The sequence below is a fragment of the Schistocerca cancellata genome, chromosome 7, assembly GCF_023864275.1.
Source record: "Schistocerca cancellata isolate TAMUIC-IGC-003103 chromosome 7, iqSchCanc2.1, whole genome shotgun sequence".
In the NCBI taxonomy this organism is placed as follows: domain Eukaryota; kingdom Metazoa; phylum Arthropoda; class Insecta; order Orthoptera; family Acrididae; genus Schistocerca; species Schistocerca cancellata.
This window is the reverse complement of record NC_064632.1, coordinates 186,109,566-186,127,862: the sequence shown is the minus strand read 5'-3', so window position 1 is coordinate 186,127,862 and position 18,297 is coordinate 186,109,566. Positions and strand designations below refer to the sequence as shown.

General features: G+C 40.3%; 1 protein-coding gene across 1 annotated transcript in view; it reads left to right on the top strand.

The window, feature by feature from the left end:
• The window catches only part of LOC126091962 (death domain-associated protein 6-like), a 167,349-nt gene that overhangs the window by 85,140 nt on the left and 63,912 nt on the right, over positions 1–18,297 (top strand). The window contains exon 5 of the mRNA XM_049907311.1: positions 10,946–11,095. Within this exon, the coding sequence (XP_049763268.1) occupies positions 10,946–11,095 (150 nt within the window). The remainder of the gene's footprint in view (positions 1–10,945; positions 11,096–18,297) is intronic.

Below are 18,297 nucleotides of genomic sequence, written 5' to 3'. Positions count from 1 at the left end.
CAAACAGAATGACCTCCTCTGTGTGTCAACTTTTTATTCAAATCCCCATCTTCCCCACATACTTAACGTTTTAGTAATCTCAATGAAAGGAATCTGGATAACACAAAATTGCAAGTCTAAGATGGTCATTCACGTAGGAAAAAAGAATGAAATGGCAAAGAAAAATCTGTATAACTCAGGATAGCTAGTATAAATATGATAACTAAAGGTACATTGACGAACAAATCAGTATAGAATGTAATGTGATATAGGAGTTGCAGTATGTTAGCATCTTCTCTCATGGTGGTTGGCAGGGTAAGAGCAATTTTCTAAACAAATTCTCTGCAAAGTGAAGCAGTTGCTAGCATGAATGAATGTTGCTTTTATTGGTTTAGTGCACTCATCCATGGAAACAAATGGCAACACACCAACCATGGCAGCAGGTGGTGCTACACTTGCGTTTTAAGAAGAGTGTGGGCTGATGCAGGAGTTGCTCGCATTGCCACCTGCGCCGCCTTCGCCAGTCAACCTGCATGCTGTTCATTCATTTCTTTCGTCAGTTGACTCGACTGAATCGAGTTATCGAGTAGTTGTACTTTCCTATGTAGTACGCACATCAACAACATCGTATTTTATATGTTTCTGTCTGGCACATAGATAGCTAACACATATCTATGAGTAAAGTCACAGCCATTCGAGTTATCTCAATACGTTATTCTGTCTGGCATTTGTTCGAGAAAAGTCACGAATATTGTACTGTTTTCTTGTACAGAGAACCTTCAATACGTAGCGTTATAAATATGGACTATTCACTGAATAGGAAGCTAGTTCACATTCAGAAGCAGAAACATTAAGACTGAAGAATGAATAAGTAAAAGGTCCTAGTTGTAGCCAGTGCAAGTGTGAAGATTAGTCAAGAGTGAAAGTGATCAGTAGAGTGTTAAGTATTAATAATAGTAATTCGTAGTAATTTCTCAGTAAAAATATTGTTACAAGACTTCTAACAATATATTTACTAATAACGTAACAATATTTTTCTATACCTAACTTGTAATACGAGTTAGGTCTGGGAAACTATTGATGCGTATATCTCCGGTAATAGTGGCTTTCGAGAAGATTCCTAAAAACGCATGTTAGTATATAGGCCCTCTATCGAATCCACTAGAAAGGAATGGAATCAACAATAAAAGTTCCACACATGTAAATTGCCGTATGATATCATCATTGGAAACTCAGCCTTATATGTCCTAAGGCACATATTGGTTTCTCGATTTAACTGTAGTTATTTGTTCACACTGCATAAAAGTCTGGAAGCAAACATTTTAGCTGTGAATGTTCCCGAAACAACTGAGCCACATATATAAGGGAAGCAGAGTTGCTGCCAGGTAGTCAGTTCGAAAGCTACAGTTGTCGCAATAACTTGGAAGTGATAAAAAGTGAACAACTGTGATTATTGGCTATTACCATGGACTTCAGTGAGTGTTGTGCTTAGTGATATTAGAAATCCACGGAGTGTGACTGTGTGTTTTAGTGTTAAGTGTACTAGTGTTGCATTTTTCAGTGTGAATAAAGTGTTTATTCAAGAATAATTGGCATCTAATTTACCTCTGTCACAACAATATAATAAAATGGATCTCTGGTCACCATTCAGCCGCAAAAACACTACCAGATGTACAGGCAGAGCCCAGCACTTCGTCGAAACTTCCACAAAAAAGTTCATTGACTGATACTTTTAATCCCATGGATATTGGCAGTTATTTGGATATATTAGAGTCAGAAAATATTACTGATGCTATAAAACACAAGCTTCTCACAGCTTCAAGGAAAGCTTAAAAAGGTATCTTGTCTACTTCCAAGTACAACAAGAAGGGATGGGTTGAATGCCAACAAGTGCACGATAATCACTTTGAACAGTATCCATGGCTGGTGTTCTCACAAGTTGAAAAGGGACTTCTTTGCATTAACTATTCAATTTTTGTGAATAATAAAATGGTTGGAGGAAAGAAATCCATCATAGCCAAGAAACTTGTGACTGAACCACTCACAAAATTTGCCAAACTTACTGGTAAAGATGGTGACCTTGAGACCCGCACTCAGCTCAAGTACCATGTTGAAGCATCAAAAGATGCAAAATTATTTTGAGTGACACAAGACAACCACGAACTTGAGGTCATAAATCATTTGTCAACACAGAGAATGGAAAGCATTAGTGAAAACAGAGACTGTCTTGTACCTATAATAAAAACAATCAAATTTCACGGAAAGCAAAATATTCCTCTTTGGGAGCATACAGATGATGGGAGTCTATTAGAAAACAAAAATGATCGTGAAAGTATAGTGAGTAATGAGGGAAACTCTAGAGCTCTTCTAAGGTTTATAATTGATGCTGGAGACTTACAACTAAAACATCACCTTGAGACCACTAAAGCAAACACCACTTACATAAGTAAAACAACTTGTAACAAACTTATTTCCTGCCGTGAAACAGTGATATTATCAAGAATAGTGGAGGAAATCAAAGATTCTTGTTACTAAAGCATAATCCTCGATGAGACTATGGACATTGGGCACGTTGCCCAACTGAGTTTAGCTGCAAGATATGTTGATGGTGATGGCAAATTACACAAAAGGTTTTTGGGTTTTGTTGGCATCCATAAAGACAATGATTGTAGTGGAAACATTGATGATGAACCTCAACAGAGTCAAGATGAAGAGTGTACTGTTACTGGTGAAGTATTAGGTACTACGATTCTAAGGAGAACGGAAAGCCTTTCTCTGTCTCTGGAGAACTGTGTGGGTATAGGCTGTGGTGGTTGCTCAGTTAATATGTCAGAATTGAAAGGAGCTTACAATAAAAAAGAAAGCTATCAATGCGCAAGTAGCACCGTGTCAAAGTCATTGGCTCAACCTCGCTGTCTCTCGCAGTTGCAAAGTTACAAGTTTGAGAAACTCACTTGGTACTATTGAAGAAGCAGTATCATTCTTTATAGCATCTAGAAAGTGGTTCGCAACGTTGAAGAGTCACCTAAAACACTCGCTGCAGTCACATTGTCAAACGAGATGGGTTGAGCGACATGATGATGTTATTCAATTCGCAACTGATCTCATATCAGTTTGCAAAGTTCTTAAAGAAATAAAATGTTGGAAAGATAGAACTGACGACTGCCAAAGCTAATATTCTCCTCCGAGCTCTCTCTAATTGCGAGTTTATTATCACTGTTTACACTGGGTGCATATACATTCAGCAAAATCTTACAATACCCTAGCTTGGATGTTGCGATGGCAAAAGCAAAATTAGATTCGACCCTCAAGGTGTTTGCTGAAGAAAATATTTATCATTTAAAATTCAACATACTTTTGCCCTCACAACTACTGAAACATGGTGGTAATGATGATCTGGCACATAAATTAAATCACTGCTTCTCTGAACTACAGTTCTTTGAAGAACTCTTTGTGATTAAAAAGAGACTATAGGGAGAGATTCTTCAGTATATGCAAATGAGCATAAATGCCCTTAATGTTCGTGATTCTGTTATGCAAGCATTGTCTGTGTGTCCTAGATCTGACTCTCCTACTTTGTACACAATGTACAAAATATTTGCTTGTCTACCTGCATATGTTGCTGCAGTAGAAAGAAGTTTTTAACGTTGTGGCGTACAAAGGCATGGCTGAGGTCGACAATAAAGGAGGATTGTCTTAATGGCTTACCTCTGTTGAACACTCACCCTGACATTGATTGTCCTATTGATAATGTAATTAACCAATTTGTCAGGAAGAAAAGGCACCTAGAATTCATCATTTAAGGAAGAGAACCTTGATTGTAACTTTTTTATATCATAAGATGGCATTGTCATGTATATGTGCATAATCAGTGTGCTCCCTGCCGCCGTTGGATAAGCAGCTGCAGCAGCAAGTCGTATACTCCTAGCTCACTCATTTGTTACATAGTTTAATTCTTAATTTCTTTGCGTGTTTTTGGTACTTGCATTGTTTAATTCATAAATTTCGGGCGTATTATAGTATTTGAGAGTTGTAGCATCGCGTTTTAGTACCTGAATAGTGTAAATTCGCGTAGTCGTCTGTCATCTGTTTTTGTTTTGAACGGCCAGTGTCGGTTGGTCACAGTCAGTGTGCTCCCTGCCGCCGTTGGATAAGCAGCTGCAGCAGCAAGTTGTATACTCCTAGCTCACTCATTTGTTACATAGTTTAATTCTTAATTTCTTTGCGTGTTTTTGGTACTTGCATTGTTTAATTCATAAATTTCGGGCGTATTATAGTATTTGAGAGTTGTAGCATCACGTTTTAGTACTCGAATAGTGTTAAATCGCGTAGTCTCCTTCTGCCGCCGAGCAGTGTGTCAGCAGTGCACAAGTGGCAGCATTACTGCATTTACTAGGCAATCTTGTATTTTAATAACCGCTTCAATTTTGTGTCGTTTTGTTTGCGCTCTCTGTAGATTAGTTCAGACGTTCTTTGCACAAGTTTTTAGCATGGATAGGGACTGCAACTGCTGTGTTCGGATGCAGGCTGAGTTGGCATCCCTTCGCTCCCAGCTTCAGGCAGTGTTGGCTTCGGTCACACAGCTTGAGGCTGTTGCCAATGGGCATCACTGTGGGGGTCCGGATGGGGGTTTGTCGGGGACGGCCAGCTCGTCCCACGCATCCCCCGATCGGACTACGACTGTGGTTGCCCGGGATACTGCCCGCATTGAGGCTGATCCCTCACCTGTGGTAGAGTGGGAGGTCGTCTCAAGGTGTGGCAGGGGGCGAAAGACATTCCAGAGGGCTGAACGGAAGGCCTCTCCAGTTTGTCTGACGAACCGGTTTCAGGCTCTGTCTCAGGCTGATACTGATCTTCAGCCTGACATGGCTGCTTGTCCTGTTCCAGAGGTTGCCCCTCAGTCTGCAAGATCCGGGCAGTCGCAGAGGGTGGGCTTACTGGTAGTTGGGAGCTCCAACGTCAGGTGCGTAATGGGGCCCCTTAGGGATATGGCAGCAAGGGAGGGGAAGAAAACCAAAGTGCACTCCGTGTGCATACCGGGGGGAGTCATTCCAGATGTGGAAAGGGTCCTTCCGGATGCCATGAAGGGTACAGGGTGCACCCATCTGCAGGTGGTCGCTCATGTCGGCACCAATGATGTGTGTCGCTATGGATCGGAGGAAATCCTCTCTGGCTTCCGGCGGCTATCTGATTTGGTGAAGACTGCCAGTCTCGCTAGCGGGATGAAAGCAGAGCTCACCATCTGCAGCATCGTCGACAGGACTGACTGCGGACCTTTGGTACAGAGCCGAGTGGAGGGTCTGAATCAGAGGCTGAGACGGTTCTGCGACCATGTGGGCTGCAGATTCCTCGACTTGCGCCATAGGGTGGTGGGGTTTCGGGTTCCGCTGGATAGGTCAGGAGTCCACTACATGCAACAAGCGGCTACATGGGTAGCAGGGGTTGTGTGGCGTGGGCTGGGCGGTTTTTTAGGTTAGATGGCCTCGGGCAAGTGCAGAAAGGGCAACAGCCTCAACGGGTGCGGGGCAAAGTCAGGACATGCGGGGACCAAGCAGCAATCGGTATTGTAATTGTAAACTGTCGAAGCTGCGTTGGTAAAGTACCGGAACTTCAAGCGCTGATAGAAAGCACCGAAGCTGAAATCGTTATAGGTACAGAAAGCTGGCTGAAGCCAGAGATAAATTCTGCCGAAATTTTTACAAAGGCACAGACGGTGTTTAGAAAGGATAGATTGCATGCAACCGGTGGTGGAGTGTTCGTCGCTGTTAGTAGTAGTTTATCCTGTAGTGAAGTAGAAGTGGATAGTTCCTGTGAATTATTATGGGTGGAGGTTACACTCAACAACCGAGCTAGGTTAATAATTGGCTCCTTTTACCGACCCCCCGACTCAGCAGCATTAGTGGCAGAACAACTGACAGAAAATTTGGAATACATTTCACATAAATTTTCTCAGCATGTTATGGTCTTAGGTGGAGATTTCAATTTACCAGATATAGACTGGGACACTCAGATGTTTAGGACGGGTGGTAGGGACAGAGCATCGAGTGACATTATACTGAGTGCACTATCCGAAAATTACCTCGAGCAATTAAACAGAGAACCGACTCGTGGAGATAACATCTTGGACCTACTGATAACAAACAGACCCGAACTTTTCGACTCTGTAAGTGCAGAACAGGGAATCAGTGATCATAAGGCCGTTGCAGCATCCCTGAATATGGAAGTTAATAGGAATATAAAAAAAGGGAGGAAGGTTTATCTGTTTAGCAAGAGTAATAGAAGGCAGATTTCAGACTACCTAACAGATCAAAACGAAAATTTCTGTTCCGACACTGACAATGTTGAGTGTTTATGGAAAAAGTTCAAGGCAATCGTAAAATGCGTTTTAGACAGGTACGTGCCGAGCAAACTGTGAGGGACGGGAAAAACCCACCGTGGTACAACAACAAAGTTAGGAAACTACTGCGAAAGCAAAGAGAGCTTCACTCCAAGTTTAAACGCAGCCAAAACCTCTCAGACAAACAGAAGCTAAACGATGTCGAAGTTAGCGTAAGGAGGGCTATGCGTGAAGCGTTCAGTGAATTCGAAAGTAAAATACTAGGTACCGACTTGACAGAAAATCCTAGGAAGTTCTGGTCTTACGTTAAATCAGTAAGTGGCTCGAAACATCATGTCCAGACACTCCGGGATGATGATGGCATTGAAACAGAGGATGACAAGCGTAAAGCTGAAATACTAAACACCTTTTTCCAAAGCTGTTTCACAGAGGAAGACCGCACTGCAGTTCCTTCTCTAAATCCTCGCACCAACGAAAAAATGGCTGACATTGAAATAAGTGTCCAAGGAATAGAAAAGCAACTGGAATCACTCAACAGAGGAAAGACCACTGGACCTGACGGGATACCAATTCGATTCTACACAGAGTACGCGAAAGAACTTGCCCCCCTTCTAACAGCCGTGTACCGCAAGTCTCTAGAGGAACAGAAGGTTCCAAATGATTGGAAAAGAGCACAGGTAGTCCCAGTCTTCAAGAAGGGTCGTCGAGCAGATGCGCAAAACTATAGACCTATCTCTCTGACGTTGATCTGTTGTAGAATTTTAGAACATGTCTTTTGCTCGAGTATCATGTCGTTTTTGGAAACTCAGAATCTACTATGTAGGAATCAACATGGATTCCGGAAACAGCGATCGTGTGAAACCCAACTCGCTTTATTTGTTCATGAGACCCAGAAAATATTAGATACAGGCTCCCAGGTAGATGCCATTTTCCTTGACTTCCGGAAGGCGTTCGATACAGTTCCGCACTGTCGCCTGATAAACAAAGTAAGAGCCTACGGAATATCAGACCAGCTGTGTGGCTGGATTGAAGAGTTTTTAGCAAACAGAACACAGCATGTTGTTCTCAATGGAGAGACATCTACAGACGTTAAAGTAACCTCTGGCGTGCCACAGGGGAGTGTTATGGGACCATTGCTTTTCACAATATATATAAATGACCTAGTAGATAGTGTCGGAAGTTCCATACGGCTTTTCGCGGATGATGCTGTAGTATACAGAGAAGTTGCAGCATTAGAAAATTGTAGCGAAATGCAGGAAGAGATGCAGCGGATAGGCACTTGGTGCAGGGAGTGGCAACTGACCCTTAACATAGACAAATGTAATGTATTGCGAATACATAGAAAGAAGGATCCTTTATTGTATGATTATATGATAGCGGAACAAACACTGGTAGCAGTTACTTCTGTAAAATATCTGGGAGTATGCGTGCGGAACGATTTGAAGTGGAATGATCATATAAAATTAATTGTTGGTAAGGCGGGTACCAGGTTGAGATTCATTGGGAGAGTCCTTAGAAAATGTAGTCCATCAACAAAGGAGGTGGCTTACAAAACACTTGTTCGACCTATACTTGAGTATTGCTCATCAGTGTGGGATCCGTACCAGATCGGGTTGACGGAGGAGATAGAGAAGATCCAAAGAAGAGCGGCGCGTTTCGTCACAGGGTTATTTGGTAACCGTGATAGCGTTACGGAGATGTTTAACAAACTCAAGTGGCAGACTCTGCAAGAGAGGCGCTCTGCATCGCGGTGTAGCTTGCTCGCCAGGTTTCGAGAGGGTGCGTTTCTGGATGAGGTATCGAATATATTGCTTCCCCCTACTTATACCTCCCGAGGAGATCACGAATGTAAAATTAGAGAGATTAGAGCGCGCACAGAGGCTTTCAGACAGTCGTTCTTCCCGCGAACCATACGCGACTGGAACAGGAAAGGGAGATAATGACAGTGGCACGTAAAGTGCCCTCCGCCACACACCGTTGGGTGGCTTGCGGAGTATAAATGTAGATGTAGATGTAGATGAATAAAACTTTGTTGAACTTTTCATGTGACTTGATTATTTTTTATTACAGTAAAAGTAAAGGTAGCTCAACATATCTTTAGTGTCCCCTCCTTGAGGTTTTTGTGTATCTGCCACTAGCCTGATGGAACTAACTGAATTGACAGAAATGCCGTTGACTCATTTCTGGTCACTACTACTGTTAGCTACCAGACAACTCAGTGTTTAAGGCCTCTGTATTGTCAATAAAGGAAGTTATTTCAAACTCAGTTACATATAATATTTCAGTGACTGTTAACTCCTCATGCTATAGTAGATGTCAGTGGATTGAACACATTGTTGTCTACCAGTTAATGTTGGCAGTGTGAGTACTGAGTCTACTTGGAGTCAGTGCTTAGTATAAACAACAGCTAACATTGCAATATGAAAATTTTGCGCTGATTAGGGGTATATGAATATACAATCAGGAAAAACTAGTCTTATGAGGCACTTCATTTGTATAGTATGTGTAGTGTCAAAGTCACTATTATTAATAAGTATATGGCAGTTGATAACTAGACACCAAATAGCAATAGTGTTGAATGGCAGACAGGTTTAGGAATAATAATATGCTTTGCTGTCAGGGCAGCACATTTCACATTGCACGTGTTGCTCATGAACCTTATAGTGAATTAAAATTACATTAAATTTATTGCTACCATAAGTGTTATATTTGAATCAGGGTAAAAATTTCACCACCTTCTGTGTGGCGATGTTAAGTTTTTGCCGTGGTCCTTGGTTTTTGATTTATTTACATCTTATTCAGTGAGACAGTCAATATTAGCATTATTTACTGTTGTCTATATTACACATAATGAGAATTTATGGTTTACAGATCATTATTGCAGTTTCTTATCTAACAGTGCAGCTACATTTATTATATTGTGCTTTATTTTGCATTAAATACGTTTTTCAGTCCTTGGAATCAACATTACAGTACATAACTCAAATTTCGTTACTTTATATTAAACTCTGAAACTGTTTTTCAGTAGCTGTCCTCAAGCATTACCTGTGGACATGTTGTTCTTTAAGATCACTTAAGGTGCCTAGAAGTTATTAACTTTTAAAGGTAATAGCTACATTCATAACTTTCATTGTCACTATCTAAAGTACTATTACATCCATAGATAGGGTGTTTAGATATGGTTCCTCACCTCATTTATGTCTTTCATGTGGTGCTATTGTCTAGTCAGCATATTTATTGCTATGGATTTCACTTATGCGGTGGCCTTGAAAAGATTTGCGTCTCTGAGTTTGTACCTTGGTGGCACCCTAACATCATGCACGGGCCAGCAGCGGCTACTTGTCTGGTGAAAACCACTCACAGTAACCCCATTAGCCTTCTTGCAGCTCTTACAACAGTCAGCTTACTTCATGGCACTCATATTCCACCAACATCAGAGTTCATCTACCATCTGCTTGTCTGAAAATGTGTGAGTGTGTTGTCTACTTCAGAAGGAGGACTTTTAGCCGAAAGCTTGCATTTTTAGCAGTCTTTTTGTTGTTCCTGCTGTAACTCAACATCTCCTCAATGTTGTGAGTAGCAGTTTATCCTTTTCAGAATATTACAATTATAGTCTTTGTGATGTATCAGTATTAGGAAGACCTATGCATCCTGCCATCATTGCACATAACAAATACTCCAACTACATAATGTGAACACCAGTAAAATGTAATAGTAAACAGGTTTCATGAAATCATTAACATCCAGTGACTTTCAGTTTTGATGTCTGTAAATGGGAATTTACTGTGGAGTCCAACAGACGAGATGAAGAAAATGCACTTGTTTGAACATTGCCATGGCAGAAAGCATTTGACAAGTCAAACATAAGGGAAGGAGGTAACTTGTGATAGAAATAAACAAAAATAAAAAAGAAATAATAGATGTGACATAAGTAGTAGCTGAAGATCAAAACAAAAATAATAATGCCTGTCTGAAAGGTGGTGGTGGTGGTGGAAAGTGAGGATAAGAAGTGACAGAAGGTAGGGTGAGGAAAAATGAGGGGGGGGGGACAAAGAAGAAGTAGGATTGATAAAAACAAATACAAAAAGAGGTAAGAAGTAAAACAAGTGTATGACATTAATTGAGGTACTTTTGGAATGGACCTAAGCACATGCTGAGCAGCAAGTTCTGCCAGCAAAATTCCTCATTCCCTGAAGTGCATAGACTGGGAAGAAATATGGAAATAATTAATACCATGAAACAGCCGCAACGGAGCCCCTACTATTATGAAGCAGAGCATTCAGTATTTTTTGCGTGTCTATATTATTAGTTTTGCTCGTGTAATGTCAGTCTAGAAAGCTGAACATGAAATTAAGTCATTGTGGATACTAATGAGTGGTCTTCTTCTTCTTCTTCTTCCTTTTTTTTTTTAATCTATACCTTTCCCTTGTCCTCTGCTGTAGAAGTCCACACAAAATAACTCCATTTTACAGCACCTAGTGACTCATTTTTACATTACATTGAGCTGGAGTATTTCATTTAAAAATTCATTTCACTGCTATTTCTGGAATATGATTTGTCTTACTTAGGTCACCAACTTCAACTAGGGTTGAATAAAATTTAGTTGGAAAAATGTTGTGTGTGTTTCAGGAACTGCATTTCCAAGTGTCAACCGTGCTATTGAAAAGTATGTGAATAAAACAGGACAGTTCCCTGATTATCAAGATGTTTTGAAACTTCTCAAGTCTGCATATGAGGAGGAGAAAATGAATATTTCTCCTGAGAGGCTAAGGAACCAAGGTCAGTACCAAATATTATTCATAATAAATTGAAGGTAATTACTATTTATTACTTAGTCATTTGTGCCAAGTTAGAGCTGTATTCTGTACCATGACTTGTGCTCAGACACTTTTGATCGGCAGATATACATAGTACTAAAATAAGATGAAGCACAAAACATTTCTTAAATCTTTGTTAAGTCAAAGGTGAATGCTAGTGTGGGTTGGATGAAAGTCTTAACTAGTCACAATCATAACTTCTCACTTACTTGTTTATCTGAATGAAATTCTGATAAAAGAAATTTGGAATATTGCTGTTAATGCCTGTGAAAGACATACTCCATCTGGACAAGACTACATTGAGGATTTGTACCAAAGGAATTATTTCATTCCTACTACTCAAAGGTTAGAAGTACCAGATTACATTAGCTATGTATGTAGGACTTATAAATGTGCAGAAGGACAAATAAACAGTAATTCTACCAAATGAGAAGGGCAGTGTTACAGTCTTACGTCACTTGTGGACTGCAACAAGAAGATTTTAGGCTTGTTGAATAAGAATGCCCTCAGGATGGTGATCATCATTATCACCAATAAAATTAGGATAATGATGGTATTGATCAAGATGATTAGTTCGTGCAATATGCCATGCTCAGTGCTTGATGTCATTAATGGTGTTAAAAATATTAGCAGACTTGTCACCTCAACTATACGAGCTCTCTAAGTTACACAAGGAAGGTATTCCCTAAAAGCAAAAGTTAGTTGTATTGGCATGCTGACATACTATCTGACAAAGTATTGTAAGCAAATTCTCAGTTGATTCTGGGTGTAGGACATCACAGGAAGATTTGATGCAGCAGCTACCAGAGACTGTGGTCGTGTGTGTGTTGTCTATTTTTGACAAAGGCCTTGTTGGCTGAAAGCTAATTTTGTGACAGTCTTTTTATTGTGCCTATCTGCGACTCAGCATCTCCACTATAGGGTGAGTAGCAACTATCCTTTTCATAATATTGTTACATTTCTGACTGGACAACAGTAATGCAGGGTACAAAATAAGCTGAGCACTTATTTGCAATTGCTTAAATAATACTGTTTCATTGGCGGCTCGCCAGAGCATGCGAGGGGCCAACTCAGGTGGCCTGTATAAGCAGGCCTGTGAACTGTATGGATGAGTGATGTCTGTCGTGGATGAAGGTAGATCACCCTGTCTATGAGATTCTACCTTTCTGAATTCTTATCCGTCATTACTGAGGAGATTGACAAAAGTAGTACTTCTCTCTTCATGCAGGCATTTGTGTTAATCCATTTCCTGTTTGACAGAAAATATTATGAACAAACCAATGAGGTTGTGATGGGTAGCTCACTTTATTATCTTCTGTGGTGAACCAAACCAATAACATTTCTTCAAACATCTTAATACTAAACTCATGATGGAATTTGGAGAATAGGACCAGCTTGACTTGCAAGTTTAAACAGGTCAGACAGGTCCCAAGGAAACAGTGTAACTAAAAAATTCTAAGCACACTGACCTCTGTCTTCATATATTACACCATCAGCATTCATCACAAAGAACTGTCATGTTGATGAACCTTATTCATACAGCTCAACCACTAAAACCCAAGGAAAAAGCACAAAAAAATTATGATACCTACAAATAGATATCCAAAGAAAAGCTCTTACTACCTGATGATCAGTGGGACACTAAACCCATTTTAGTCCTCTCAAAAGAAATGAGTACTCAGGTCAATAAATTGAGCAGATGATGCATCCAAAATTGAATACACCTTCCGAAAAGATTGAGATGTGCCTTATGCAAGTTCCAAAACTTGAGACACGGAATTAGAAAAACCACGATGGCTGTGGGATCAGTTGTGGTTTGATGATGGCTCCATGTTCAGATGGTGTTTACGTGTGGCAGATGTTGTTATTGGCAGGTATGCCCACAAGTAGTGGAATTTTCACTTATTCAAGTGTGTATTTTCTGGAAGACAGTAAATGTAAATAAAGCAGAGCAAATGTGTAAAGTTTCCAGTGTAATTTGTTGCTGCCAGTGTGGAGGCATGGTCACTCTCCCTTTGGTGGAAAGTGCAAATCAGTGCACACATCATGTCAGCAAGCTGCACATCAGTGAGTAGTGGCATGTGGACAACAGGACTGCATCAGGCACTTGCTGTCAGCTGCACTACCACTGCAGCCAGCCACAGTCGGTGCGATTTGAACCACCCCGGCATGCACAGCACTTCTTTTGATGACTCGGTGATCAGTGATGTAGGTAAGACAGTGGCACAGCTCAGTGTGGAGAAACCATACACTACAGTGGATTTGCCATAAAATGGGGAAATGGATGTAACAAGGATTGCTACCCTTAAAGGATTGGCACCAATCACTTGACTAATTCAAATGATAATGCCTAGGAGAAAGCTGCAACAATTAGAGAAGTGATGAATATACAACAGCAGTATGAGGATTTGATGGATTTTATTGAAAATGAATTTTCTGCACAAAAAATGACACAGGCTATTTATATGAATTAAAGTAGAATTAAAGGAGAAAATATCACATTGGGCAATAGAGCAAGCGTTATTAATTGGATAGCTGGAACAACTACAAAATTTAATGACAGATAGAGATAAATTGACAAAAACCAAAGAAAACATATCCAAATGCATTACTAACAATGCCACCTAGTGGAGAGACAGCCAAAACATATCCTGCTGTTAACATTGCAGCAGCACAAACTATGCAATGGAATCGTGGGACTGATGACCTCGTCTTTTAGTCCCATAACCCTCTCCCTCCTCGATTCGTCAATCAGTCACAAACTATACACCAAAATACTTTGCTCATTAAGTTGAGAACAAATGAAGAGGTGAACATAGAGGAACAAAAACTAACGAGCTTATTAAACCCTGCCAAAGAGAAAATGTGTATAAAGAGGATCAAGCAAACTAACAATGTAGTCATCCTGGAAACAGCAACACAAAGTGACACGGAAAGAATAATGAACAACAGAAAGGTACAAAAGACGCTGATATGTGAACAACCTAAGAAAAAAGAGACCTTTAATGATACAGTACAACATCCCAGAGAACACAGATGCAAAGACACTAAAAGCCTCAATATACAAGGGGCATCAACACTTTTTTCCTCAAGCAGTTTTGGTTGAAAAAATGTGGAAATTGTTGAGGGACAGTGTGGAATATTCCTGCTTCAGCCTCCGTAGTTTCATAAAGTTCTGCTAGATTGCAGCACCGTACATAGCTTTCAAAATGGCATCTGTAACAGACCTGTGTTCCAAGCAGAGATCTGTCATTGAGTTTCTTTTGGCAGAAAACTGGAGCATTACAGATATTTATGGGTGCTTGCAGAATGTCCACAGAGACCTGGCAGTGAACAGTAAATCAGTAAATCATTGGGTGAGTTATCTGTCACCATGACAACAAGGTCGAGCAAACCTGTACAATGTCCCACTTGCCAGCAGCCACATGTAGCTGTGATTCCTACAATCTTGGAACATGAAGTCACTCTCTTTCTTGGTGATCAATGGATTACGATCAAACACCTCGCTGTACAACTGGACATCTATGTTGGTAATGCTGCACACACATCCATGAGTTGGGATAATCAAAGGTGTGAGCCTGCCGATTTCCTCGCCGTCTAACAGAAGACCATAAAGAGCAGTGAAGGACCATCTTTGCAGAATTACTTGTGTGTTATGAGGCTGACCATGACAATTTTTTGTCGAATATTGTCACAGGCAATGAAACTAGGTTCATCACTTTGAACCAGAAACATAACAACTGTCCATGCAGTGGTGCCACACTACCTCTCCTCCGAAGAAAAAGTTTAAAGCTGCACCCTGAGCCAGTAAAGTCGTGGTAATGGTTTTCTGCGACCCCAAAGGGGTTGTTCTGTTTAATGTCGACTGTCTTGGTGCAACGATCAACGTGGAAGTGTATTGTGCTACCCTGAGGAAACTGAAGAAAGGACTTGAGTGTGTTCATCGCCACAAAAGTGTAAATGAATTTCTCCTTCTCCATGACAACACACGGCTTCACACAAGCCTGTACACCCAAGAGGAGCTTACTATAGTTCATTGGACTGTTCTTCCTCATCCATCCTACAGCCCGGATCTCACACTTTCCGACTTCATCTGTTTGGCACTCCACAAGAAGCAATATAGGGATGATGGGGAGGTTATTGATGCAGCAAGACATTGGCTCTGATGTCAACCAGTATAGTGGTACTATTCAGGCACACAGGCCCTCCCAGTAAGCTAGAATAAGGCTGTCACATTGGACAGAAATTATGTTGAAGTATAGAATTTTGTAGCCAAAAGAGTGGGGAATAATATGGTATTGGAATCCTAAGAAAACCAACCAGCACTTAGAAAAAAGTGTGTTGCATTACATATTGAATGCCCCTCACAAATACAAAACTTTGAAGGGGAACTGACCAAGTAAAGCTTTGACAGTGGCTTTACAGTATGATTCAGGACAGGACCAGTGGGAAGAAAAGTGTTTGATCAAGTTACTGAAATGAGCCCCGAGGATAGAACGACTCTCATGAAGTGACAAAAAATATATATTGGAGTCCGTTCCATTTCAGTGAAAAACTATTTAGTACTGAGATGGTGTGCCCAATGCCATGATCTTGGTCATCTGAAAAATGCTGTCATAAACAATTAATAATTTGTGGACACTGTGGGAAAGAAGGCCAAACCAGGAAAGACTGCTGTAAAATCAAACAAGAGGGCAATATGTGTGTCTTATAAGTATAGGGGTAAAAATGGCATGGGAAACAGGGATGAATGTTATATGTCCCAAACCCTCCTGACAAGGCAGATTTTAAGAATGGACTATGGATTGGTGTCTCAAAAAATTAGAAAACAGTGAGGACTCTAATGACACCACTGCAGGCTGTCTATGTAAGAAACAAAGAAACATAAATCACCATTGAGGAGGAGGAGACATGCTGAAAGACTGAGGAATGTCTGGCAAACAGTGAGCAGCAAACACCATAGAAAAGAGCATGAAAGAAGTTTTTGGCAAAAATTCAGATCAATGTGGTACAACAGGGAACCTAGATCAAAGGCAGAAGTAGAACTGACGTGTGAAACAGGCGAGCAGAAACTGGGAACTGGGCAGCTGTGTGTAGAACCCAAGGAAAATATAGTGTTGCCTACAGAAACAAAAGAAAATTTGCCAGTGTAGGATATGAATCTGCAACAAAAACAGTATGAGGCTCAGAGCCACTTTGTACATGGAACAAATACATTCTACAGAGAGGTAAACAACAGATAGAGACTGTGACAGGTCTGTGACAGATTTATGAAAGCATAGAGGAAGTGATGTAACTCACTAGACTGAAGAACCAGTGACACTTATTATAGCATTAATACATCTAGTAAGGAATATGCAGCCAGAAATAGAATATATTACTTTTCCTGTACCTGATTTCATATATGGCATCCATCTCTAGGTGAACAGTCTGCCAGCAGAATTGGAAAAACTAGAGAAGTTATTGAAACAGGTTCCTGCCAGAAGAAATAAATAATTCTCCTTAGACACATTATGTAAGTGCTTTGTGATGACACATGGTCTTGTAGCATGGGATTACATATGAGAATGGCCAGATTGTCAAATATATGCCCATCACCCGTAATGGAAATAAAAATAGGAGAGCTTTATGCCTTGAGAAATGCCAGTGTATTGCATGAGACTAGAAGAGTGGCAGAAGAGTTGGAGTTAGTTGTATTGTGCCTCTATACTAAGGCCGGAAAGGTCCCCAATATGCCAGTAACTACCCAGATAGTCACCCAAGGGCAATTTCCTATGGCAGCAACAATAGAATTTAACAAGGCCATCATACTGACAAATATATTATACTGTTGTTCAGAACATATACTCTGTGTGGAAGTGTTAACAGGAAGGGAGAATTGCAACCTGTGTTTAGTGTATTTCCAATTTAGTGACTAGATCAGTGAGTATCTGCTAAAGTTATAGAATATTTCACTTAGGATGAATGAAGCCACTTCTGTATGCCATTGGTGCACACGCAAAGTCAGTATTACGGCATAGCGGCCTGGCTGATGGTTGTGGAAGACAACTAGAAGAAACCATCATAGAACTCAACCTACAGGCATTGAATATGACTGACAGTCTGGCAGTGTATGAAGGGAGGGTTGGAGCAGCACCAAACATAGTTGTTACTCTACCAAATATGGCAGCAACACACTGAGTGAAAGACTGGAAGGTAGAGAGTGGAATGACATCAGGCGATCACAATATCACAAACTATATCATCACTGGAAGGGAAATTCAAGATACTGCAGAAAACATGTGCATGAAGCTCAGATACATCATCAAGGAAGCTAACTGGGAAGAGAATCAAAACTCTCCAACCCAACAGTACCACTACTACCTGTTCTTACAATGGCTACAGTAAGGCATCTGTTACCATGACTAAAAGTATTGTTATTAACAATACTAAAATTACAATTACAACCTACAAATGTGCATGGCTATCAAGGAATCAAATGAAGAGTGGCACTGGAGCGAGTGTCGCAAAAAATAAATGAAAAGAGTTGCCACTACATCAATCCTTAATGGCCCACATGTATTTATAGGCTGTAATTTTAATTTTAGTATTGTTAATAATGTTACTTTTAATCATGGTAATAGTTGTTTTACTGTAGCTGTGGTAAGAACAGATAGTAGTGCTACATTATGGACAACAGAAATGGACCAATGGAAACAATTCGTGGAGTCCAGTCCCTGGGGAATCCATACAAAACAGTCTGTCAGGGGCAGTAACAGAAATTTCTGAATTGTCAGCTTCCCTGCTTGTGGAAACACTGTTTCCTGACAATGAAGAAGAAGATAAGACAGAAGATCAGTGTAGATCAGTGAGATAAGGATATCATGTAGAACAAAGTGGAAATTTTATCAAAATGTTAGTAGTTGTGACAATCAAGCTACAGTGCCCATTACAAACAGTATTGTAAGGTGCTTAAAAATGTTATTAGGAAGGCAAAAAGTATGTGGTATACAAATAGAATAGCTGATTCACAGAATAAAATAAAACTAAATGGCCAGTTGTGAAGGAAGTGTCTGATCAGCAGCACAAGGTTGATGATATACAGTCAGTTCATAGTAAAAATATTTTTGTTCCTCATAAGTCAGATATAAGTACAGTATTTAACAATCACTTTCTGAGCATTGC